General features: G+C 36.0%; 4 protein-coding genes across 10 annotated transcripts; 2 read left to right on the forward strand and 2 right to left on the reverse strand.

Moving 5' to 3' along the window:
* Positions 1-610: 610 nt before the first annotated feature.
* On the reverse strand, positions 611-4,678 carry LOC107939833 (uncharacterized). 3 transcript variants are annotated; one of them, XM_041077421.1, is made up of 5 exons: positions 4,548-4,673; positions 3,357-3,656; positions 1,862-1,978; positions 1,342-1,772; positions 611-1,042 (listed from the first exon to the last, which is right to left on the reverse strand). In XM_041077421.1, the coding sequence occupies exons 4-5, from the start codon at positions 1,770-1,772 to the stop codon at positions 796-798; spliced, it is 678 nt and encodes a 225-aa protein (XP_040933355.1). In that variant the 5' UTR covers positions 1,862-1,978; positions 3,357-3,656; positions 4,548-4,673; the 3' UTR covers positions 611-795. The 3 variants fall into 3 exon arrangements, with proteins under 3 accessions (XP_040933355.1, XP_040933354.1, XP_040933356.1); XM_041077420.1 differs by lacking the exon at positions 3,357-3,656 and having other exon boundaries at positions 4,548-4,678; XM_041077422.1 differs by lacking the exon at positions 4,548-4,673 and having other exon boundaries at positions 3,357-4,431.
* Positions 4,679-5,906: 1,228 nt separating this feature from the next.
* On the reverse strand, positions 5,907-12,005 carry LOC107939816 (dual specificity protein phosphatase PHS1). Of its 5 annotated transcripts, none has more exons than XM_016873203.2 (11): positions 11,500-12,005; positions 11,258-11,335; positions 10,980-11,122; positions 10,420-10,624; positions 9,859-10,035; positions 9,534-9,694; positions 8,084-9,173; positions 7,510-7,656; positions 7,170-7,397; positions 6,676-6,833; positions 5,907-6,524 (listed from the first exon to the last, which is right to left on the reverse strand). In XM_016873203.2, the coding sequence occupies exons 1-11, from the start codon at positions 11,557-11,559 to the stop codon at positions 6,164-6,166; spliced, it is 2,808 nt and encodes a 935-aa protein (XP_016728692.1). In that variant the 5' UTR covers positions 11,560-12,005; the 3' UTR covers positions 5,907-6,163. The 5 variants fall into 5 exon arrangements, with proteins under 5 accessions (XP_016728692.1, XP_040933357.1, XP_016728690.1 ...); XM_041077423.1 differs by having other exon boundaries at positions 9,859-9,960; positions 11,258-11,356; positions 11,500-11,987; XM_016873201.2 differs by having other exon boundaries at positions 11,258-11,356; positions 11,500-11,987.
* Positions 12,006-14,535: 2,530 nt separating this feature from the next.
* LOC107939818 (calnexin homolog) lies at positions 14,536-17,393 on the forward strand. Its single transcript, XM_016873206.2, has 6 exons — positions 14,536-14,950; positions 15,048-15,117; positions 15,469-16,595; positions 16,688-16,759; positions 16,835-16,948; positions 17,044-17,393. Exons 1-6 carry the CDS (start codon positions 14,864-14,866, stop codon positions 17,170-17,172), a joined length of 1,599 nt encoding a protein of 532 aa, XP_016728695.1. The 5' UTR covers positions 14,536-14,863; the 3' UTR covers positions 17,173-17,393.
* Positions 17,394-17,700: 307 nt separating this feature from the next.
* LOC107939815 (chaperone protein ClpD, chloroplastic) lies at positions 17,701-23,590 on the forward strand. The gene is made up of 12 exons (XM_016873200.2): positions 17,701-19,226; positions 19,622-19,782; positions 19,873-20,102; positions 20,241-20,349; positions 20,430-20,560; positions 20,965-21,066; positions 21,152-21,433; positions 21,532-21,635; positions 21,747-22,041; positions 22,320-22,553; positions 22,698-22,931; positions 23,141-23,590. Exons 1-12 carry the CDS (start codon positions 18,580-18,582, stop codon positions 23,450-23,452), a joined length of 2,841 nt encoding a protein of 946 aa, XP_016728689.2. The 5' UTR covers positions 17,701-18,579; the 3' UTR covers positions 23,453-23,590.
* Positions 23,591-24,050: the final 460 nt, after the last annotated feature.

Consider the following 24,050-nt stretch of genomic DNA (forward strand, 5'->3'; position numbering starts at 1 on the left):
AGTACCTTCATTTAGTCTAAAAGAGGCATTCCATGGTAGCCATTTCCAAACAGATTATATCTCATGTTTGATTTTCTATAAACAATAAATGTCATTAAGTCAACAAAGCAATAAGGTCTAGATGTCAACCACTAGAAGTAGAGATGGTGGACGGTGGGGTAGGGGAGAGTGGATGTAGATGCAGACATGCAAATAGATCATTTATGTATTTTGTTGCATTAAAAAGATTTTGAGATATGCATATGGTGTCTAAACACAAGGCCTATTATCTGCTTTCTATCCTTCAGCTAAAACACCTAATTTGCTAAAAAAACAATCAAATACAGTTAACTTCATGTTCTGATTCCAATTCATCATCATAAATGACTTTCACGGCATGGCAATCAAAACTAGAACAGTAAAGAGAGTGAGGGAAAAAGATTTCATACTTCTGTCAAGGAAATCCTATATCAAAATGGTGGGTTTAGTCACATCAACCTGCACTAGGTGGTCCTACATTCAACTACAATGATATGTTCAATTTTTTGTAAGTCTTCTCCAAGAATTTTTGAAGGCCTTTGGAGAGCCATATTCTCTTATCCATGTCTACAATATGTATGGAACACGAATGTTAGACATCATTGGTATTTACTACATAACATGATAAACCAACAGACTATCAACATTCCTAATGCTAATTCAGACATTGTAGAACAATTAAAGCCATGCCAAACAAAGATATACCTGGCACAATCACTAATATTTTCATATGCTTACATTCTGCAGATTCGAGGCAATATCACCTCACTTTCAAAGTCAATGATGAGTTGGAAAGGGATGTAAGTAACCAAGGGGAAGAGTCCGGTTTGCCACTTTGGGTACTCCCATTGTTGGCATAGATGATATCACTGACGGAGTTGCATGAGTGACTACATGTGACGTGTTGGGATTATAGTACTGGATAGCACTGTCCTGCTGCTGAACAGTTTCCCCCTCTCGCTGTAATGCAGACTGATAAATATTCCCCGTGCTGAGCTGTTGATTAATTCCCATTGTGCCATAGCTATATTTGCAGTGAAATAAGAAGCATTAGATTAAAGAGGAAGTTCAATACGCTTGGAAGAAACATTAGGTATAAAGCTTTTTTTTTAGAAAACAAAAATCTTCCAGAGTAGAGAAAATTGCTTATCAAAGCCATGAATTTCAGGTGAAAATACGAGGGGAGTGGATTCAGAAGCCACAGACTTGTTTTTAAGTAGCCAAAACGGTTTTGCATTAACAGTAACCAACCAGAAATAAATGTCTCCAATTCTGAAGATTCAACTCCTAAATCCTAACTCATCCATGAAAAAAGGAAGGCACCTGTTATACTGGTCTGGCATAGTTTGGGTAGGGTTTCCAACTGCACATGGCTGCTTAACATCTGCCTTATAATATTGATGATTTTGTGTCAAAAAAACTTGTTTTACCACAGTTGGATGAGAATGGCCCATGTTCTCAGTGGATCCAAAATAATGATGCTCTGGAAAAGGAACATGATATTGAATATCAGAAGGTTCTGAAACTGGTTGGACATAACTGAGTTGCAACCCAGTTACATTTGGATCCATTGGATGGCATAAGCCTTGCTGAAGCCTGGTCTGCTGAAACTTTTGAGACTCTAAGATTTGTGGAAATGAATCCTTCGAAAAAGTTAGCCTCAATTGATTTTCCACAGGTTGAAGTAGCATAGGCTGCATAGAACCAGGCGCTGGTGCTGGCAAAGGCCGAAACATTGACAATAGACTGCCCATCTGCACCATAGTATAACAATATTCAGTCAAACTGGAGAATGAAGAAAATTATTAGAGGCAAAAGAAAATGTCGCATGAATCCGTCTCACCTGCTGCTTGTTGAGTTCTTGCTTGAACTTGAAACCCTTCTGGTAGTTATTTTCAATGGCACATCTAAAGGAACTCTCATGCAAAGGTAAACAAGCACTATAGATCTTGAACCTCACCTGAAAATTGCAGAATGTGCATGAAAAACGGAATAAAGAACGGGAAAATCCTCTAACTAGAACAAAGTAGGGCCTTATGCTTCAAGTCAATTAGAAAAAAATGCCAGCATCATTACAATGGAATTCATTTGTGTATATGGTCTCCTAGATAGAAATAGCAAAACCTTAAAAAGCTTATATGAACAAGGTTAATGCTATTACCTACCAATAGTTTGTTGCCAAATTTTATTCCTATAAGTCAATGAACTAAATCCAACACTTGATGAGTCGTGGGTGTTATGCTGCATTTTGCTATATCGATGCTAATACCTAACAATGGTTGATCGCCAAATTATATTCCTTTAAGTCATTGAACTAGGTCCTACAAGCCTATTTCCCATGAGTCATGGGTTTTATGCCATATTTTGCAATGTTGATGCTAATACCTAACAATGGCTCATCACCAAATGTCATTCTTGTAAGTCATTGAACCAAGTCCTACAAGACTATTTCCCATGAGCCATGGGTGCTAAGCCATATAGTGTGAGGTCAATACTAATGCCCATTAATGTTCGTTGCCAACATTTATTCCCTAACTCATTGAACTAAGTCCTATAAGCCCATTCCCAATGAGTCATGGGTGTTATGCCATACCGTTCAAGGTCAATGCTAACAGCTATCAATGGCTCATTGCCAGAATACATTCCCATAGTTATTGTACGTAAGTCCTATGAGCCTGTTTCCCATAAGCCATGGGTGTTATGCCATATTGTGCAAGGTCAATGCTAATACCTATCAATGCCTCATCACCAAATTATATTCCTACGAGTTATTGAACTAAATCTACAAGCTTATTTCCAATGAGTAACGGGTGTAATGCCATACCGGCTTGATTCTAAAGTTTGTTGAGTGCATTAAACACTGTGCTAACCATCCAGAGTACTAATGTCCATGCAGCCAAAGAATAAATTTGTTTTTTCTTTATTTCTCAAGGGTATTGCACATCAAGAATCTGGAACAAGGTTCTACCGAAAAAGAATGCGGCCAAAAGGCAATATAAGCATGTCATAGCCTTGTTCTCCTAGATGTCTCTACATGTCAAATAGAAAGAAGAAACTAGCAAGAAAGTTAGAACAGAGATTCCATGCCATGTCGGTCCAAACATTATGGAGACTTATACAAGCAACAGATATAGCATCCCTTCATCTACGGAAAAACAAGCCAAGTTATGAGATAGAAAGAAGCCACAGGAGGACTGCATAATTCTACCAGAAACCTTTCAAAGAGGTATCTAAGCATGGATTTCAAATACCAACTATGAAGATGATCTACAGTTATGTATCTTAGGCTTAAATCTTAAATGTCTAAATCTTTAAGTTAAGTGCATAATGTTACTTGCCTGGGCAGGAAACCTCCCATTGAAAGCAGATTGTTCCAGGCTTGATTTTCGAAATCAAACAGAAACAGCTTCATGCCTGGCTTGATTTTCTCTACAACATCCAATTTTCCAGCAGGAAGACCAAAAACACGGTACATGTAGCACTGTGTTTTTGTTCTTCCATTGCACATAAATATAAAACCCGAAAGCTGCTCTTGGTCACGCTCATCATTTTGTTTTGCCTGCATGGCAATATCATTGTAATATGCGGTAGACATTTATTCACAAACTTCTTCGCCTCTTCTCTATTCACGGACAGGGCTGTCAAGATTGAATAAATCGATTCTATTTAGTTGATCTCAATAATTAGAACAACACTCAGTAGACAAGAGCATTGAAGGGGGGCAAGGCAAAAATGATAACTTAAGGAAGACGGAGAAAACTATGAACCTAGAACACCAAAGGGATTACAATAAGCAATATATATGATCTCATTCACAGCAGCAACCATAATTCACAATCCATTCAGATTAATCACCACATCCTTGCAACCAATCTATGTTTCACAAAACTTTCCCAAGAAGCTTCTTTACACGGACTCTTCGTTTCCAGTAAGTACTCAAGACGGGCACATATTCAGACATCACTACTGGTAAGATCCTCCAAATGTATATATGTGTGTGTGTGTGTCTACTCATATCCAAACTCACCCAAGTTCAGGTAACATAACTAAGGAGTGCTCTATTTATACCCACATCTTTTTGTGGAATCTATACTCCACTCAATATCACCTGAGAAAAAATGATCTTTTCCAAATTCATAAAATTACAATCTACAGCTTCTTAGTTAGGTAACGCGGTTACTGATTTCAGATTAAAAAATCAAATATATATATTCTTAATTTACCTACGTAAGATAAAAGAAATTTCTTTCTTCTAAAAGAATTTACATTCAAAACATGCAATCTGTTCAGGCTAAAAAAGATTGCTATCAGTTATTTTTGTTGACTTACACCTCATGTAAAACCAAAAGATAAGATTATAACGATTGAGAATCAATAATCCTAGAATTCAAAACAAGAATAACAATTTAAAAAAAAAAAGAACACCATGACCAGCCGATATCAAGAGGAAAAGGGAAAATGGCATTCTGGAAAACCAAACAAGAAAAGAAACAAAGGAAAAATGAATTTTCTAAAAAAAAATTAAAGACCTGTTGTTTTCTGAATAACATTTGAAGTTCCCTTTCAGTGTTCTGTTTGGTGTATGAACCGTGAACTGTGAACTATGAAAAGCGCGGATCAAATAAGGGGGGAAAACAAGAGTAGTGAAAAAGTAGGCCCATGGAACGCAGACACTGTAGCTTGAGGCGCATGGTGTTGCAGTGTTGGGCTTCATAAAAATATAGGCTATATTATATTGATTAAAAAAATATATAATATATAAAAAATCAAAATTTTGTTTTTAAATATTTTTTATAAATTTAGAAAATATATAAATTTAAAATTTAAAAGCTCATAATAATATATAAAAATTGAAATTTTTATAAAAATGAAAAAAAGTATTTAAATTTTAGAAATTGAAAAACAAATTTAAAATTTTCAAAAATATATATTGTAGAAAAGTCGTAATAAATTTTAATTTTTTTAAAAATTCTAAATTCTAAAAATTAAAAATAATGAATAAAAATTAAAAAAAATATAAAAAGTTTAACTTGAAAAAAAAAACTTAATATATAAAAATTGAAATTTTGAAAAATTTTAACTTAAAATTTAAAAATTAAAAAAATCAAAATATATAAATTTTAGATTTTTTTTTAATATTTTTAAAATATTGCAAAAATGTAAATATTTTTAAAATTTTATGAAAGTTTGAAAATATTTAAAAGATAGAAAAACACAGTCAACACTGGTAAAACTATTGGTCAAAGTCAAAGTGTTTCTAAAAGTATTTAATCTTTAAATACTTTTTCTATTCTTTGAATAATTTTTAATTTTAATAAAAATAATGCCACATGGCACATTTTCAATGGCTAAATGTATTACATGACATATTTTAATTGGTGTTTCATGTCAGTCAGGTATTTTTTTTAATGAATGGAATGAACCAAATAACAGAAGATAGTTTAAGTACCAATATGAAATGAAAAATGTTTTAAATACTAAAGATCGAAACACGTAAAGATTTGATGAGAAAATTTCAAACCAAAATTTATCATATGGTTGTGGAAGGCATCTGAATCGAAAAGTAGAGATTTGAATCTTTTTGTGTTCTTTCCATGGCATGTGGAAAGCAATAAGGTGAAATATCTAGAACTAAAAAGACAGCCGTGTTTATTACTTGCATTACAATTCAAAAGGCAGAATAGAAAGCAGAAGAGTAGGTATTGATGCATTTCTCAATAAAGACACAGCCGACGCTGGTAATTGTTAGGTTGGCAGTCACCTGATCATTAAATGTATGGAAATTTTTGTTTGAAATGCATTCAAAGCATGATTAGGGTCTTTTTTCTAATATCTTATTCTCAAAACTGTGAGGTTGTTCTTTAATGATCCATCCGTTTATAGCTTAGTTGCCAAAAAGGAAATGGCTTTTCATTTATTTTTGCTGAAAGAAGACAATGGCCAATGACATAGAAATGCACTCTAAAAACATTTAACTTAAAACCCAGTCTTGATCTGCTCTGCAGTAACAAGGCAAATAACTCTGTAAAAAACCAACTTGTCTCCCTTTCACCATTTGAGATGGTGATCTCACAAAACAAGATTACTACTACTAATAACTGCAGAGATTTGGTTCCAAGTAAAATAACCGAATATAGACAGACTGTTACTTGTCCATAACCGAGTGAGATTGTCTCTGTGTGGGGCTTACACTCCCACCACGGTTTATTTTGAGTGCATCCAAAGCTTTTTGTATCTCCATTGTCATTGCACTGTCCACACTCCCTGAAGATAGCTTCTTGTGTGCTTTCTGCAAATGAAGCTTGAGTGAGCTGCTGCTCAAACCAGCATTCTTCCCGCAAATTGGACATACTTTCATCATTGGTTTTCGCTGATGCCATTCCATTGAAACCTTTCCATGCAGTTTCCGATCAAGATCCAATAGTATCCTTGCAAACCCATCATTTGGTTGGGCCCGACGATGAGCTCGCTTGAGGGAGTTCCATGCTTCTAATAAAGTTAAGTTCCTGCCCGTAATAGCAATAATATTTTATTCGATTGGAAAAAAAAAGATTCCAGTGAAACCTAAGGTTTACTGATACTTGAGGTACTTTAGCAGCAATGTAGCCTTCTATGTATAAGTTCTGTGAAAAGTACATAGCATGAAATACTACTTACTTTCGTAGCATCAGGTATGCGATCACTACTGTGGCACTCCGACTTTTCCCTTCAAAGCAATGAACTAAGACTCTTCCACCTGTTTGTTCAACGTGATCAATAAAATCACAAACTTCTTCAAAGATACTGCTGATGTTTGAATCTTCATTGTCATATATCTGTTTCAATACGGCACATCGCATATGTTATAGAAGAAATTTCCATGCAGGTAGCAGAAAACCGAGACACAGAATCAGAGAGTTCTGCATTCAACACTTCCGTAGTGCCGAGTCTAAGATTTGTGTATAAAAACAAAATGGCTGTTACCACTTTCCATTTCCACTGTGGTTATATCGACCACAAATATTATCGTGGTTCAGTTCTACTTGAAGTTGAGCCTGGTTAGTTCAGTTTTTGATGTCCATAGCAGAGAAAATAAGCAAAAACTTCAAACAAGAAAACTTTCTTCACTAGAAAGGAACTGACAAAATGAGAAGGGAATAAAAGGTACTTACGGAAAAGTTTTTGTACTCGAATAGGTCATGGTATTGAGAATCTGCCTGTCCAATTTCATTGGAGCACAAACACAATATATGAGTAATTCCAAAATGCTGCAGTGTGTAAGCAGATCTCGCAGCAAGTGCTCCACCAATGAACAAGCAACTCGTAATTAAAGATGGCTTCTCTGTGTTAGCGGCCTCAGATATCAATGCTATCCTGTCAAGAATATGCTCAAGCCTAACCTGTATGTTGTAATAGCCAAAAGGAGACAATTAGCATCTGCAGAATGCTAACTCAAAAAATGAAGTAATAGATGCATAGCAAGAAAGCCAAGAAGCTGAATAAAGGTATTACCTTCAATTCATAAGCATCTACGACACTGTTATTATCACTACCCTCGAAAAATCCTGTATTGAAATTGTTATCCTGGCAGAGTTTAACAGCATCATTTTTAAGCATTTCATTCCATTGCTCCAACTCTTTGCTTGGTTCCGCATCAACCTAAATGCAAAATAGTATTTCATAATGGAGCATTACAGAGAAAAGTTTGACCTAGGACAAAGGTTACTATTAATACATTTAACATGGCACTGTCCCAGAGTGGCAACTTGCAAACACTGCTATAAAAGAATTTACTTCCTACATGCACGGTGTCAACGTTAAATGCGTAAGCACAGATAATCAGCATTAAGCCAGTCCAAGCAGTGTTTAGTGACAGGAAACCAAGATATTGTTCTATCCATTACAGAATTTTCTACAAGACTAGTTGGTATTTAAGACTCAACCTATGCATAATTTACTCTTGTCAAGGAGAGACTTTAAAGGTAAAAAGGTACACCTCTCAATAATCTTTATAAGTCCTTAACATATCTACTTTTCCTTTTAAAATGACTTTACATTTTAAAATGACTTTACATGTATTACTAACCTTGGCAAACTTATTGAAGTCTCGAAGCTTGGCCGTCAAACGTAAGCTCCTATGTGGCTCTCCATTACCTTTGTAGAACTTTCCATGCCAGCCATCTCGTGACACAGGAGAACTAGAGTCCAGGCTTTCTCTGTGCCCTGAAGATGATGTTTTGGGAGCTGATCTCTGTGACTCTGAATCACTACAGTCTGCTTGGTTATCACTAAGCATTCGCTCCTTAGTTGGAGTAAATGGGAACGAAGCTCCTCCAAGGCAAGGAGTATATGGTGATTCAGGAACTGTATAATCCTCCTTGTCAAAGTCCCCTGATGTTGTCTTATTTATAATACTCAAAAATTGGCGTAACAAGCTATCTAGTTTTTGATGAAGTGTCAGCAGGAATATATGGAATCCCTGCAGATCCCTTAAAGCTGCACGGAATCCACTACGAAATTCCTGAATAACTGAGGTCGCTTCCATCCCTTGTACATCAGTTGTTTCAGTATCTTCTGGCGGGGCAGATCCTAATTTCCCACATGTAATATCATGTAACAAGTTGGAGGAGTAACTAGAACTGTTGAGAAGTAACTCAACCAATTTAGGATACATTACTTGATCATTTGAACGTTTTCCTATAGGTGGTCGACGCGGTACACCAGAATCTATAGCCACAATATAGGAATCAGAATGGAATGACTCACTGAATGAAGAACCGACTAGGCTCATGTCACTAGATCTTGGTGATTCTATAATATCAGAAAGATCAGAGCTCTGTGATGTCAATCCTGGACTATGAGTGCTTAATCTGCAGTCAACTGAAGATGCCCTTCGTTCCTTTTGAATAGCTCTAATCACCCTTGGACGGAATCGTTTGATTGCAGTGTCAAAGGCTTCATCAAAGGAGCCAATATTTGCAGAGCTTGTTTTGTCTGTTAACAACAAATTTGCAGGATTACCACGCCATCTTAGTTGACGGCAGGGAAGTCTATCTTCATTTCTAATGACAAGGTCCAACATCAAGACCCTACCCAAAGCTGCAGCAGTTCTTTCTGCAGCCTCCTTTGAATCAAATGCACTTGAGCTTTCCAACAAAGGCAATCCATGAACATAACTGCAAAAGACATGGTTCTTTATGTTCAAAATGATGCAAAAATAATGCAACTATTTTCCTTGGATGCCTAGCTTTCTTCCCTAATTGCTCTCAAACTTCATCTAAATTACTTTGTGCATAAAGAATTATATTACTACTTTGTGCAATAGTAACATCATACCTTTGCAGCAATCAAGAATAAATTGCTACGTTCACGGAGACAACCTACAATCTACTGCTTGATATAAGGATTTTCAGAGCCCAAACTTCAGAATTCCAAGGCTCTGGGTTTTGCATCAATCAATGGAACCATATGGCCATAACCACAATCAGCTAATTTGATGACCATTGAAGTCTAATAAAACTAAGTTTTGTTCTCACCTCATCAGCAAAAGGCATCGGCTAAGTTCTAGTGCCTCCAGAAGCTCTGAACATGTGACTTCACCTACTTCATCTCCTTCTTGGGTTGCTGTAACTCTTGCTTTTTGTGCGGCTTCCTTAATCTGGAGCCACTCTGGGCTACAATTATGAACTACTCGAGCCTGTACCAAAAGAACAATTATTCATCAGGACATCAACAGAAGAGGTAAAGAAAGAAAGAAAGAAAAAGGGGGGGGGGGCATAAAACACAATGCCGACAGTCTGTAAGGTTGGAATCTTTGCCAAAATGGTAGAACCGCAGAACACCTGAGTACAAAGGTACAACCTGAGGAGTACGAATCCCTAGCCACTTTGCAAACTCATAACCTAGGCGTTCTGATTGTGTGGCCATCCTTGAAGATGAAAACTTTATAACAGCTGCTGCTTCCTTCAGAGAATTATCATCAAATATAGGCTGGTTGAATAATGCAAAGAAAACAACTCCTCCAGAATTTACAGTAACCTAAAAGCAGACGACCAAAGATAAAATGAAGTGGAAGATGAGAATATAACTAATTAGGAAGTGATTTATCTATAAGTCAAGCAAAGTCTTCATCCTTGGTATGTGAACTCCAGAGTTTTAAGCACATAAAATTTATATGGAAATTATAACACAAACTCTAGCAGTTCAAAACCTTCAGTATTTATGTATATTTACCCTTTTCGGCATCTGAAAACTATCTATGGTAATGAATAAACTAATCCATTTAAAGTGAGATGCATTCAAATCCCATGTATAAAGAGACCTGATAAGGAAATAAAGAATAGGACACCAAATTTTCAAATGCTAATACAAAGTTGAAGAAAGTTGTCATTCCAGCTATAATGGCTATGATGTATCACACACCTCAAGGGCTTTATTCTGTTCATCCTCAGATTGTTCAGCGCTACTGCTATGCTCAGTATGGTGAAGTGAAGACAGCATGTCCCAGGAAAAAGAGATTGACTCGATGTCCAAAATGGCTGCTTTACCTAGTCTATCCCACAAACTTATTTCGGAAGGTTGCTCAGCGGAGGGAAGGGACTGTGAATCAGTGGATGATTCTTCTGCACTGAACAATAATAACAGTGAGAAGTAACAAGGAAAAAATCTCATCCATGATAATTTGACACATCAATTTCCTTATTATACAAACTAATGATATTCAATTGTGGGATGGTTAATCATTGGTCATAACCTATGAAATAGTCCTCCAATGGCTTCTGATTACCTGTGGAGGATAAAATATATGCCAAAACATGGTAATGTAACAGAAATAAAATTTAAAGATACAGAAAAGTGATATTCCATTATTACTCCATGATTACAAGGGAAATGCTAATGCTAAACAAAACAAAGTTCATAAATTCATAAATTAGTACCAAATTATTTCTAGTGAAAACCAATTGAACTATGAAATGACGTACCAAGAAGGCATGTTGACGAGCCTGTTGGGACGGTTAGGGAAGCCAGAGGATCGGTTTTTCCCGCTCCGTTTACGAACCAGTTCCAACCATTGGCTGAAACGATACGCCGGACCTGCTGTTATATCTCCCAACATATACAATACCTGCATTTCATTATTATTATTATTATCATGTTTTTTTTTTTGACACCCCAGTTTCACATTGCTCAAAAAAAGAAGAAATATTTAGGTTTTCTAACAACCAAAAAAAAAAAAAACAAAGACTTGTCATGTTTTTACCCTGGAAGTGACAGTTAAGGGCAATGGGGTGTCAGGTTCGTAAGATCTGAGGTCCACTTCTTTGTCTTCCTCTTTTTCCTGTAATTCTTGCATATATAACTTATCAAAAAAAAAAGATTGAGTGAAATCTTAGACAAGAAAATTTTTTAAAATTTCTTACATCATTGGGTTTATTTAGAAAAACAATGATACTGATTGAGATAACGAAAAAAAAGTTCTTTTTTTTCCTTTTGTTTTTTTACCTGGAGACGTAGAGGGTTGATGATTGCAGGAGCAGGGCTTTCTTTTTGGTGTTGTGCCATTCTTTTTGGGGGGGTTAGTTTTGAAAAATAAAAAGAAAAAATAGAAAAAAAAATTGGAGGCCACCGAGGCCCAAAGAAACAGCTGAGTGGTCAAATTAGAGAAAGATGGGGAAAAGGGGGTTATAGGTAGTTTTATTTTCTTTTTTAAGTTTCAATTAGAATTTGGCAGTGGAAAACTGTATCTTTTATTTTCTGTGTTTTGGGGATCTATTATTGGGGTTCTTCACCTATAGCCTATAGGCTACAGCAAAGCAGGCGCCTTTAGTAGTTAACAAGCAATAGAGGTAGAAAAAAGTGGAGTATGATTCGAGTGGGTGGGACTGTGGGAGCTTTTGTATTAGTTTCATCATCAGATTATTGCTTTATTTTCAGCAAGGATGATGATGATGGATGGCAGTGACGGTGTAATAGTTAGTTCCCAAGTCACCTTCAGCAGGAGCCTTTGGGCTTCGGTGGGGGCAGCTAAATTGGTGGTAATATTATAATGGTATCCCATCCATCCCATGTGATGAAGCTGCTTTAACATGTACTAGATAACTTGTAAGCACTTTTTTTTTTCTATTGAACGTTGTGTGCATGATCCAAGAAGCTAAAAAAGTAGTCCAGTTAATTTGTTTTTGGCAACTAATTTATTATATATTTTCATATAAATAGTTTAGTGCCAATTTATATCTTATCTTTTCGAGCCTTAAAAATGTTGGTTTCATAGATAGAGACGTTAAAGTATCCTGGCAACTTTCTTATTATATTATTACTACGTATTTTTACGTTAGTCAATCAAGTACATTACAAGAAAATGACTCATTCCGTTAAATTTTGTTTACGTACGCCAGCAACGGCGTGATATCTGTTAAGTCATCTCTAATTTGACCCGTTGTTGATGCCAGGTGCATCTACTGGATTGGCTGATGACGGGCGTTGTTGTCATGCCATTTGGTGTTGGAAGCCTACTGTACATGCCAGGGGGATCTGTTTCTGCTCTATACTGAGAGAGGTATTTTAAATGTCTTCCTAATTACAGTAGCATATAGGAGTGATGGGGCTTTTCTACATTTTGGTTGGACCCAATGCTCAACTTACACACTCTTGTTGTTCAAGCAAGTTTCTATTTCAATAGTGATGAGCCCTCCATCCAAATACAACATTTAAGATCATTATTTGCAGAAAGCAATATCATATTTAATCTGCTTGATTTTACGAACTATCAATTGTGACATTATTCACCATATGAATATGTTGTCGTGAGATTTACCATTTATTGCATCTCTAATTTTGTAGCCATTTTGTTTCATTCTTCAGTTTATTCACTCTTTTTTTTTCCCTTAGTAACATGTCTAATTCAATAATTCCATGTCTTTTTGGTGGTAGAAGAAAGTATGTACTTGATTCCCGTATTTTAATCAATAGTTTCAGATTATATTAAATTGAGATGATAATGGTTGACAGTTAGGATGCCACTATGATACAATAAAATGTATATAATAATTTATTGTAAGCTTAAAGGTAAAAAAAGCCCTTGCCAAAAAATGAAAAAATTTAATTGAGTCTTTAAAAAAAATACACCTTGTTGAGTCCTTAATGATAATAATAAAAAATTTTAATTAAGTTATTCTGTTAATTAACTGTTTAATTGTTAAAAGCGCTGATGTGACTGACAATAATCACTAGGAGATGACATGTGGCATGCCATGTCAGAAAAAAAATTCATTTAAAAATTTTTAAAAATAATTTAAAAAATCTAGTCATTAGATTTTCCTAGTTCATTTGATCGGGACAACCATTCGTCCAGATTCATTCTAAATGGAATTCATTATCAGATTCAGTGACTAAAAGTTATATTAACTCTTTTTTTTTTAGAAAAAAAAATAATTTTATAGTCTAGAAGTGCTTTTGAAAATTGTTTTTCAACCCAAAAGTAATATCTAGTTTAACAATACTTTTGAAAAATACTTTTGAAAAATGCTGTGGAAAAGTACTTTTCAGAAGTGCTTTTTAAAATTTTAGTTTAAAATGTGAGTGTTTAGCATTGCTGTCAAAAATGCTTTTGAGAAATAAAATGTTCATTTTAGACATGTTATTATCAAGTAATAAATATGCATTTAAATAATATTTAAATTAGTTAATATTATTACATTTTAGTAAATATATAAAAAAAATTATTATAACTTGTTGTTAATATTTAAATTAGTTAATATTATTACATTTGTAATTAAGCACTAAGGAAAAAAAGAGAAAAGTACTATGTTATTGGAGGGGTGAAAAAGTAATTAAGTACTAAAATTCCTTTTGGGAGGAGAAAAATTAAAAATTTTAGCTTATCTTTTTCAAAAATATTTTTGAAAAGCACTTCTGAAAAATTAAAAAATTCAGCCAAAAATAGCTTATTTAGCACAACTTTTCTTCCAGAAATGCCTTTGGAGCCAGAATTATATTTTTTTAAGCACTGCAGAGCAGGCCATAAAATAGCTTTTAGGAATAAATAACAGTTTTAACCTTGATAATGTTTTTTATATAATATTTATATGGTGTATGTAATTATTTTCTTATTAAAACTTATTTTAAATATATAATATTATATATTTAAATTTTTATTGGTCATATTTTATTATTTAAAATATAGTTTATATATTCGAATTAAATTTTATAAATAATTAATATTAATTGCTTAAAAATATTTAAAATTTATATTTTATATATTAAAATATTAACAATAAAATTATAATAAATTATTTTTATATTCTTATTAAGATATCATAATATTAATTAATTTAAATATTATTTAAATATATTAAATATTGCTTAATAAAACAAAGTGTATTCAGCAATTGTTTACTAAATCAAATGCAATTGTTTCCCAATTTAATGTCTACTGTGAAAAAACCAAAACTCTTCTCTTCAGCTACTATTATGCAATGGTTTCTCTTAATCAACATATGATAATGGGCCCTTTTAGGGTTCAATGGCTATTCAGCAAATGGGTGGAAAGTATGACCCGAACCCATTTCCTACGTAACTACGTTAGAGACAGGCAATACGGCAAAGCAATGAAGCAAAGAATAATGGGAAAAAGGTGTATTATATATCATTAAAAAAAATCATATTCTAGACGAAGTTGCTGGATTTGCTTACGTGGGTAGCATCGATTGGTTGATCTCACGTGGCGCGTAATATCATTGGGTGAAACAAGTCGACGTCGGCGTCAACAGCATCTATTAAACTCATCGACACATTTCAATCTTTTATTTAGATTTAGATCCCAAAAGAAAAATTTACAATCATCATCAGATCTATTGTTCTTAGACTGATGATGATAATGAGGCTTTACGCTCTTCTTCTCCTATTAGCTTTCGCTTCGCTGCAACTCCTCTGCTTCGCCGCTGATGTTGACGAGGTAATTTCAACTTTTTTTAACCTTGCACTATTATGAATATTTGAATCTGTGAAATTGAAAATGAGATTCTTTTTCCATTTTTGGGGTCTGTTTACAGGTGTTCTATGATTCATTTGAAGAGTCATTTGATGGACGATGGATCGTTTCTGATAAAGATGATTATAAAGGTAGGATTTTTTTTTGGATTCCGGGCTAATAAGATCATCTATGCTGGTTTTTGTTCTGTTTACTAGCTAATTGGTTTGCATTAGAAAATTGATGATCTGATGTTTTCTCTATCATTGTCAATCAATCTTTTGATGCATTTTTTAAGGAATTTGTTTATTTATTTATTTATTTTAAATCCATTTCTGATATCAAATTATCTGCCTTGGAATTTCATTGTGTTATTTATATTTCATTGTGTTATTTATCCACCTAATGTATCTCATTGAGCACTTGGCTTCTCAGTAACTTCAAATTGAACTTGTATTTTAAGATGCTGAAGTTATAACATTGATTTGGGATTGGGATTGCAGGCGTGTGGAAGCATTCCAAGAGCGAGGGGCATGATGACTATGGTCTTCTCGTGAGTGAGATGGCAAAGAAGTATGCAATAGTGAAAGAGCTTGATGAGGCTGTGAATCTCAAAGAAGGTACCACTGTGCTTCAGTTTGAGACTCGCCTACAGAGTGGACTGGAATGTGGTGGTGCATATTTGAAATATCTTCGTCCTCAAGATGCTGGATGGAAGCCTAATGAGTTTGACAATGAATCCCCTTACTCTATCATGTTTGGACCCGACAAATGTGGGGCCACAAACAAGGTGCACTTCATCCTGAGGCATAAGAATCCTAAAAGTGGGGAATACATTGAACACCATCTGAAATACCCACCTTCTGTCCCATCTGACAAGCTTACTCATGTCTTCACTGCCATATTGAAGCCTGACAATGAGGTCAGCATTCTGGTTGATGGTGAGGAAAAGAAGAAGGCTAGCTTCCTTTCAGCAGAAGATTTTGAGCCTCCACTTATCCCTTCCAAGACAATTCCTGATCCTGATGATAAGAAGCCTGAGGACTGGGATGAGAGAGCTAAGATTCCTGATCCAGATGCCGTGAAGCCAGAGGATTGGGATGAGGATGCACACATGGAAATTGAAGATGAGGAGGCTGTGAAACCCGAAGGTTGGTTAGATGAAGAACCCGAGGAGATTGATGATCCGGAGGCAACCAAGCCTGAAGATTGGGATGATGAAGAAGATGGTGAGTGGGAAGCCCCCAAAATTGAGAACCCAAAGTGTGAGACAGCCCCTGGTTGTGGCGAATGGAAGAGGCCAATGAAGAGGAATCCAGCTTATAAAGGAAAATGGTCTCCTCCACTAATTGACAATCCCAGTTACAAGGGTATTTGGAAGCCTCAGGAGATTCCAAACCCCAACTACTTTGAGCTTGAAAAGCCTGACTTTGATCCTATTGCTGCCATTGGTATTGAGATTTGGACAATGCAAGATGGTATATTATTTGACAATATTTTGATAGCCAAAAACGACAAGGTTGCTGAGTCATATCGGGAGACCACGTGGAAGCCAAAGTTTGAGGTTGAGAAGGAAAAACAGAAGGCTGAGGATGAAGCTGCCGATTCTGCCAGGCTCGCAGACTTTCAGGTAATCCACTGGCCACCGGACTTCTTATTATTGTTATAATGTTATTCAATCTTATACCATAAAACTTAAAGTTGATAATTTCTCTCTTGCAGAGGAAGGTTTTTGATGTCTTATACAAGGTTGCTGACATTCCTTTCTTAAGCAAATACAAGCATCAAATTCTCGTAAGTTGTCCCTCTTAATATGGTCTTTCATATGCTAATTACCAATTCATCTGAAATTTGTAGTTTCTCTTTTAGGATCTTATTGAGCATGCTGAGACACAGCCGAACCTCACCATTGGTGTCTTGGTCTCTATTGTGGTGATTATTCTCACGATTTTCTTCAAGCTCATTTTTGGTGGGAAGAAACAAGTATGGTTACTTGAATCCTTCTTGTCGGGTCTATTCTACGCGTTTGTGTTTTTTTGATAGTAGTCTTACTCCATTGGTTAACTGTCTGTTTGCAGCCAATAGTAGAGAAGAAACCAGAGGTTGCTGAAACATCAAATGGTGAAGGAAGCAGTGGAGAAAAGGCTGAAGAGGCGGAGAAGGAAGAAGCTGCTGCCGCTCCTCGCCGAAGGCGCCGTGACAATTGAGCAAATCTTAAAACAAAGGTGGCTGGTGGCGACTAGCAGTTTGAGTTTTGGCTAATTTTTGCACTGTAGGTGGTTTTCGTAGCTGAGATATTATTTGCCTTTGGCATTATTTTAGATTTACTTCTGAATATGATTAGATTGTATGGTTTGAATGATGTAAACGAGACAAATTTCTGCATCAAAGCAAAAACCAAGTAGAAAGGAATTTGAAGCTTGTTGTATGTTCTGCTATTGTTTTTTTTTTCGTGTTAAAAATTCAAAGCTCAATGATTGAGCAAATGAGTGGGGTATGATGAATATGTATGAATTTCAAGAATTATAGGGGTAAATTTATAATTTCTTATTTTCATTTAAGTTATTTTCTATAGATTTTTAATATAAAAATACATGCAAACAAAAAATTAATCATTTTAGTTTTGGAGGAAATATAATAGATATAAATACATATTTAGAGATGTATTGGCTCCCATTAGGATCCATCGCTGTCCCTATTCGTCGTAGTTGTTGGCCCTTTTGACTTGAAACAATTTCGGTTTCTAAAGAAAATATGTTTTATTTTGGGTTTATAAACGAAGTTAGTTACGTAGGTAAATTGTCAATGCAATGTCAACGTTTCAAACATGATATAAATATTTATTAACATCATGTTTAAAACCATCAAATTTTTGTCACTAGTGGATACAACTCGTGGATAAACTTCTTAAAATGTGAAAAGGTTTCTATCGTAAATCAAAAGCTGAAACTAATTGATTATGCAACATTGGCATGGTAAAAATGTGTACTTATGAACCGTATGTATGCATTTTCTTCGGTTTTGCATTCCTAGTCGTGGGACTGAGACAGCTAGCCTAGCAATGATTTTGACGTTAACAAAATCGTGGGTTCATACATTGATTTTCCAAGAAAGACTAGAAGCCTCCGACCAAGAACAACAACCGTGGAAATCAAACTAAAACGTGCGTCTCAAGCTGGGCCAATCCAAAAAAAGGGTTTTGGCAGTGTCAGGTAAGAGCTTGGCAGTTATGGGGTTTGGCGGAAGATTATTCTTTGCTCCTTCTTGTTGTACTTGCGTGCGCGACACCTTCAAAAATCAAAGCCAAAATGCAGTAGTCGAGGCTTTTAGCTAAAAGTGAAGACTTTTTTCTTCGTTGAGGTTTTAAACCTTAATTTTGCTTTATATTCACAACACAACAACAACGACAAAAAAGAAAAAAACCCCGAAGGGTGGCTTTGACGTGTCAACCCTGCTCTTCTTTTCTACTTTCTTCCCCCATCCGACAGCCAGAAAATATCCTTTAAATTTGATTGGACATCAACTCAAAACTCTGCCTATACTTGCTCCTTCCTTCTTTTGCTTGCATTCGTAGCTACAAAAAACTAAACACAAAATTTTGTCCCAAAAAAAACATGGAGGTTTTATCTTCTTCGTCTTCTTCGTCTTTGCCGATTAATTTCCGGTCACGTTGCTTATTTTCTCATCCTTCATCACCTTCACGTTTCCCTTCCCATTTCCATCCAAATGACAACAATTCAGTTTCTTCTTCAACTTCTTCTTGTTTTGGCCTATCAATCTCTCGTTCCAATAGCTTTGTTCACGTTAAACGCTTCAATTCTCGTAGAAGAAGCAACAGACCCTTACGAATTTCTGCAGTTTTCGAGCGTTTCACAGAGCGAGCTATCAAAGCTATTATCCTTTCTCAAAGGGAAGCCAAGTCTCTAGGCAATGATATGGTTTTCACCCAGCATCTTTTGCTGGGTTTGATCGGTGAAGACCGCGACCCCGATGGTTTTTTAGGGTCCGGCTTAAACATTGATGAGGCTCGTGAGGCTGTCCGCAGCATTTGGCAAACTAGTAATCATGATTCGGATTCGGGTAAACAAGAAGGGTCCATTGTTTCTTCAACGGAGGTGCCGTTTTCTGCAAGCACAAAACGGGTTTTTGAGGCTGCCGTGGAGTATTCGAGGAGTATGGGTTATAATTTTATTTCACCAGAGCATATTGCTATTGGATTGTTCACGGTTGATGATGGAAATGCTGATCAGGTCCTTAAAAGGTAGCATTTTTTTTAATAAAATGGCCGAGCAAATTTGGTTCCTTTTTGCTTGTGGAAACATTTTTGTAAAACATAAACTTGGGTTGTCTGCTTTGCATTATCTGACGTATGAAGTTATTATTTAGCTATTTCAGAAGCTCGTTGAGGAAGGATATAAATTGTATGTCGTAATGTAAGAGGGGCAAAAACAGGGATGCAAAATAATGAACTAACTATAGAGTTCTTACAATTAAAATAAAATTAACATTGGGCTTTATGTTATATCTTTAGTGTCATTAGTTTTGTTGAGAAATTAAGTAACAACTGAAATTAACATCATATTTTCATATGAACATCTGGGACTGAATGACTGATGCATGTTTCATGCCATCAACTTTTGTATTGAAAAATTTCAGATTGGGAGCAAATGTAAATCACTTGGCAACTGCAGCAGTCGCCAGACTGCAAGGGGAGCTTGCAAAAGATGGTAGGGAACCTCCAGTGTTGTCAAAAAAGATGCCTGAAAAATCTCTCTCTCGTAATGCTTCTGGCACGAGGTCCCCCGACAAGACAAAAGGTAGAAATCTGACCCGTTCTTTGGGTTGCTTAATAATTCTATTTTAGAATCATAAAGGCTAATGCTTTGTATCTCATATGTGATTGTTAGGGGAAAGTCCTCTGGATCAATTCTGTGTGGATCTTACAGCTCGTGCAAGTGAGGGACTCATTGATCCTGTTATTGGCAGGGAGAATGAAGTTCAAAGAACTATTCAGATACTTTGTCGCAAGTCCAAGAATAACCCTATTCTTCTTGGTGAAAGTGGAGTTGGTAAAACAGCCATTGCTGAAGGACTTGCAATCAGGATTGCACAGGCACAAATCCCAGCATTTTTGTTGGTCCGTCTCTTCACAAGTCATTGATGTTCTAGATAGTATAGCTAGTTCATTTTTCCTTCATCTAAATGCCAATGGTCTTACGTTTCATGATGCTCTATCTCAAAATTTAATTATTTTATTGCCTTTTTTTTAACACAGAATAAAAGAATAATGTCCTTGGACGTAGGACTTCTGATGGCTGGTGCAAAGGAGAGGGGAGAGCTGGAGGCACGTGTTACTGCTTTACTAAGCGAGGCAATAAAATCGGGTACCTGCTGAGATGACTTGCCTTTTTGGGTCCAAAGTATGGATTTTGTTGTTCTCATACTTACTATACTTGTTCTGCAGGTGAAGTCATTCTATTTATTGATGAAGTCCACACACTTATAGGATCTGGTACAGTCGGCCGAGGAAATAAGGGAGCTGCTCTTGATATTGCCAATCTATTGAAGCCTGCACTTGGGAGGGGTGAATTACAGGTATATGTTCCTCTTATGGTAATTTTTGTTGAAAGCCTGAAATGCAAAAAACATAATGACAATTTGGAAATTCAAGAATTACCTCTTTGAACTAAAAGGCAGAAAACACCCTTGTTCTATTCAATAGAGACCGACTTTTTTTCTCCTGCCAAGCTTTTGTAAATTGGGGAAAAGTTGAAGTCCAAGCTGGGGGAGGTCCTGCTCATTGTATACCGTCGATAAAGTCCTAGTCCTTATTGGGCCAATTCAGGGTTAGCCTCAATATTTTAGTATAGATGTTGTATTTCTTCATATTATGATTGGCATACCAAGGTATCTGAACCATTAAGGAACTAAGTTCTACTCATTGACCAAGCTTTTATTAAACTTTTAATTGGGGCATTAAGAATTTTCATGGCTTGCAGTGTATGGCATCAACCACTATTGGGGAATATAGGACCCAATTTGAAAAGGATAAAGCATTAGCGCGAAGATTCCAGCCAGTATGGATTAATGAACCAAGCCAGGTTGCTTTCGATATGTTCTGTCCAATATGTAAATTAGTGTATATTTCTGTCTTTTCTTATTTGAATTTTACGTGATAACTCTTAGGAGGATGCAGTAGGGATACTGCTTGGTCTGCGTGAAAAATATGAGTCCCATCACCGCTGCAAGTACACTCTGGAAGCAATAAATGCTGCTGTGTACCTGTCAGCAAGATACATTCCTGACAGGTATCTTCCTGATAAAGCAATTGATCTCATTGATGAGGCTGGAAGTAGAGCTCGTATTGAAGCATTTAGGAGGAAAAGAGAGCAAGAAACTGACATTCTCTCTAAGGCACCTGATGATTATTGGGAAGAAATAAGAACTGTGCAGGCCATGCATGAAGTGGTAAAATCTTCTCTTGTGATGTACTTTATTTTTGTTTTTGTATTTATTCTGGTAATAATTTGCTGTTAACCTCCATTTTGCACTTCTTTCGATATTAGGTCTTGGCCAGTAGGTTGAAACATTGTAATGGTGCTTCCAATGTGGATGATTCTAGTGAAGACCTTTTCAAATCCCAGTTGCCTTCTGCTTCACATGATGATGAGTATGTTTTTCTTTCTTTACTGGAGTCATGTTTAATGATACATCCATTAAGTTCTTGGTATTTTAGTCTTTGTCTAGTCTCAAACTCAATTTGTTGTGGTGATTCTTTCAGACCTATAATGGTGGGACCTGAAGAAATTGCAACAGTTGCTTCAGCTTGGTCAGGGATCCCTGTTCAGCAAATCACTGCCGATGAAAGAATGCTTCTAGTTGGCCTTGAAGAGCAACTTAAGAAAAAGGTCGTTGGTCAGGACGAGGCTGTTGCTGCCATTTCTCGAGCTGTGAAGAGATCTCGTGTTGGCCTGAAGGATCCAGATAGACCAATCGCCGCAATGATCTTTTGTGGTCCAACTGGGGTTGGAAAAACTGAGTTAACAAAAGCTTTAGCAGCATGCTATTTTGGGTCGGTAAGTCTTCATTTTGAGTCTTTGGGATCAGCTTTTAGTAGTCTTTTTATATGATTGACTGGTAAGAAAATACGGAGATTTTCTTTATTGCAAATTTTTCCTGTAGAGCCTTAATTCACACAGCATACCTCCGAGAATTAAAGAAAGGGATGCAACTTTATGTACTAGCTGGGGAATTTTAGGCATTCCTTTGTCTTTTGGGTTACTGTATTTCTAATTTGGCTTGTAACACCGCTTAATCTTGCTATACTTTCTGTCCTTCAATGCCATTATTGCAGGAGGATGCTATGCTAAGATTGGATATGAGTGAATATATGGAGCGGCATACAGTGAGTAAACTAATAGGATCACCCCCTGGTTATGTCGGTTACGAAGAGGGGGGTATGCTTACAGAAGCTATTAGAAGACGACCATTCACGTTGTTATTGCTTGATGAAATAGAGAAAGCCCATCCAGATATATTCAACATTCTTCTACAATTGTTTGAAGATGGCCACCTCACAGATTCACAGGTTGGTTTGTTTTGAAGTGCATTAGTCTGAGATGCAAGTATTTACAAAAATAATAAAAACTGGTGCTTTCGCAAAGATAAATAGTCATCATCTGTTGATATTAGTTGATTATCCACGTCTCTTATTTAAGCTTCTGTGAATCAGGGTCGAAGAGTATCTTTCAAGAATGCATTGGTGGTGATGACTTCAAATGTGGGTTCTTCTTCTATTGCAAAAGGTAGACGTGCTTCCGTTGGCTTCTTGCTCAATGACGATGAATCAGCTTCATATACTGGAATGAAAGCTTTGGTAATGGAAGAACTGAAGACATATTTCCGTCCAGAGTTACTCAACAGGATTGATGAAGTGGTCGTATTTCGGTCTCTAGAAAAATCTCAGGTTTGCAACTTTCTGTTGATTTTATTAAACAATATCCATCTTTCCTATACTCTTTTTTAGCCTGAGTATCAACGTCTGAGAGTACCCATTTGAAAAAATTGCTGATACTTAGAATGAGTTAAGAGGTAATTCAATGCTGTAAACTGTGTTCTACTAGGAATATGTTTTACTGAAACGCTGTCAGTCACATCTATCTGGTTTCTGTGCAGATGCTTGAGATTGTAAAACTGATGTTGCAAGAGGTGAAAACAAGGCTCATGTCACTTGGAATTGGTTTAGAGGTGTCTGAGTCAATCAAGGACCTCATTTGTGAACAAGGTTATGACCAGACCTTTGGTGCTCGGCCCCTTCGGAGGGCGGTTACCAGAATAATTGAAGATCCCTTGAGTGAAGCTCTCCTGGCTGGAGAATACAAGCCTGGCGAAACAGCTTTTATTGATCTAGATGCTTCAGGGAACACCGTCGTTTCAAGTCCATCAGATAAGGTCGTCACTGTGTCTGATACAACACCTACCTACTAGTTACTTGTTCCTAGTACTATATTATTTGATGATGTAGCCTTATACATGTAGAAAATATACGGGTATTTTTTTTGGGTGGATTTAGAGTATATTTTAATTTATTCAATTGTATATAAGTAAAGCTTTTAAGTTGGCAAATATAATATATATAGTACATCTACGTTATTATATATGCTAGAGCACTGCCAGTTATTAAATAGATTATTTTGATATTTGAATCGAGTATCATCATGAGATGAAACTAGTTCTTTTTTTAATCATATTGAAAGATCTCAATTTGAGATGAGCATGGAAATTGAACTATTTTCCTAGTAGTAAACCAATTTAACCGTGTGAGGCTTATGGTTTAGGGCTCAATGGCAAGCTTCAAGTTAATTTCGAACTCGAGTTATTTTACTGTTTGAACTTGACTTGTCTGGATTACACTCTGTACCATAAACGTGTTAGGCTTATGGTTCAATCAAATTCATTTGTCACTGAAAGACCATGGAAAAAGTTTGCTCAATGCTTATGATATTTGCAATCATGGGTCTGAAACATGAACATGGAGGGAGCAAGTTGCTTGCCAAACAAGTGGTCTGATATTTTCACAAATTGT

This window comes from Gossypium hirsutum, chromosome A09, assembly GCF_007990345.1.
Source record: "Gossypium hirsutum isolate 1008001.06 chromosome A09, Gossypium_hirsutum_v2.1, whole genome shotgun sequence".
Lineage (NCBI taxonomy): Eukaryota > Viridiplantae > Streptophyta > Magnoliopsida > Malvales > Malvaceae > Gossypium > Gossypium hirsutum.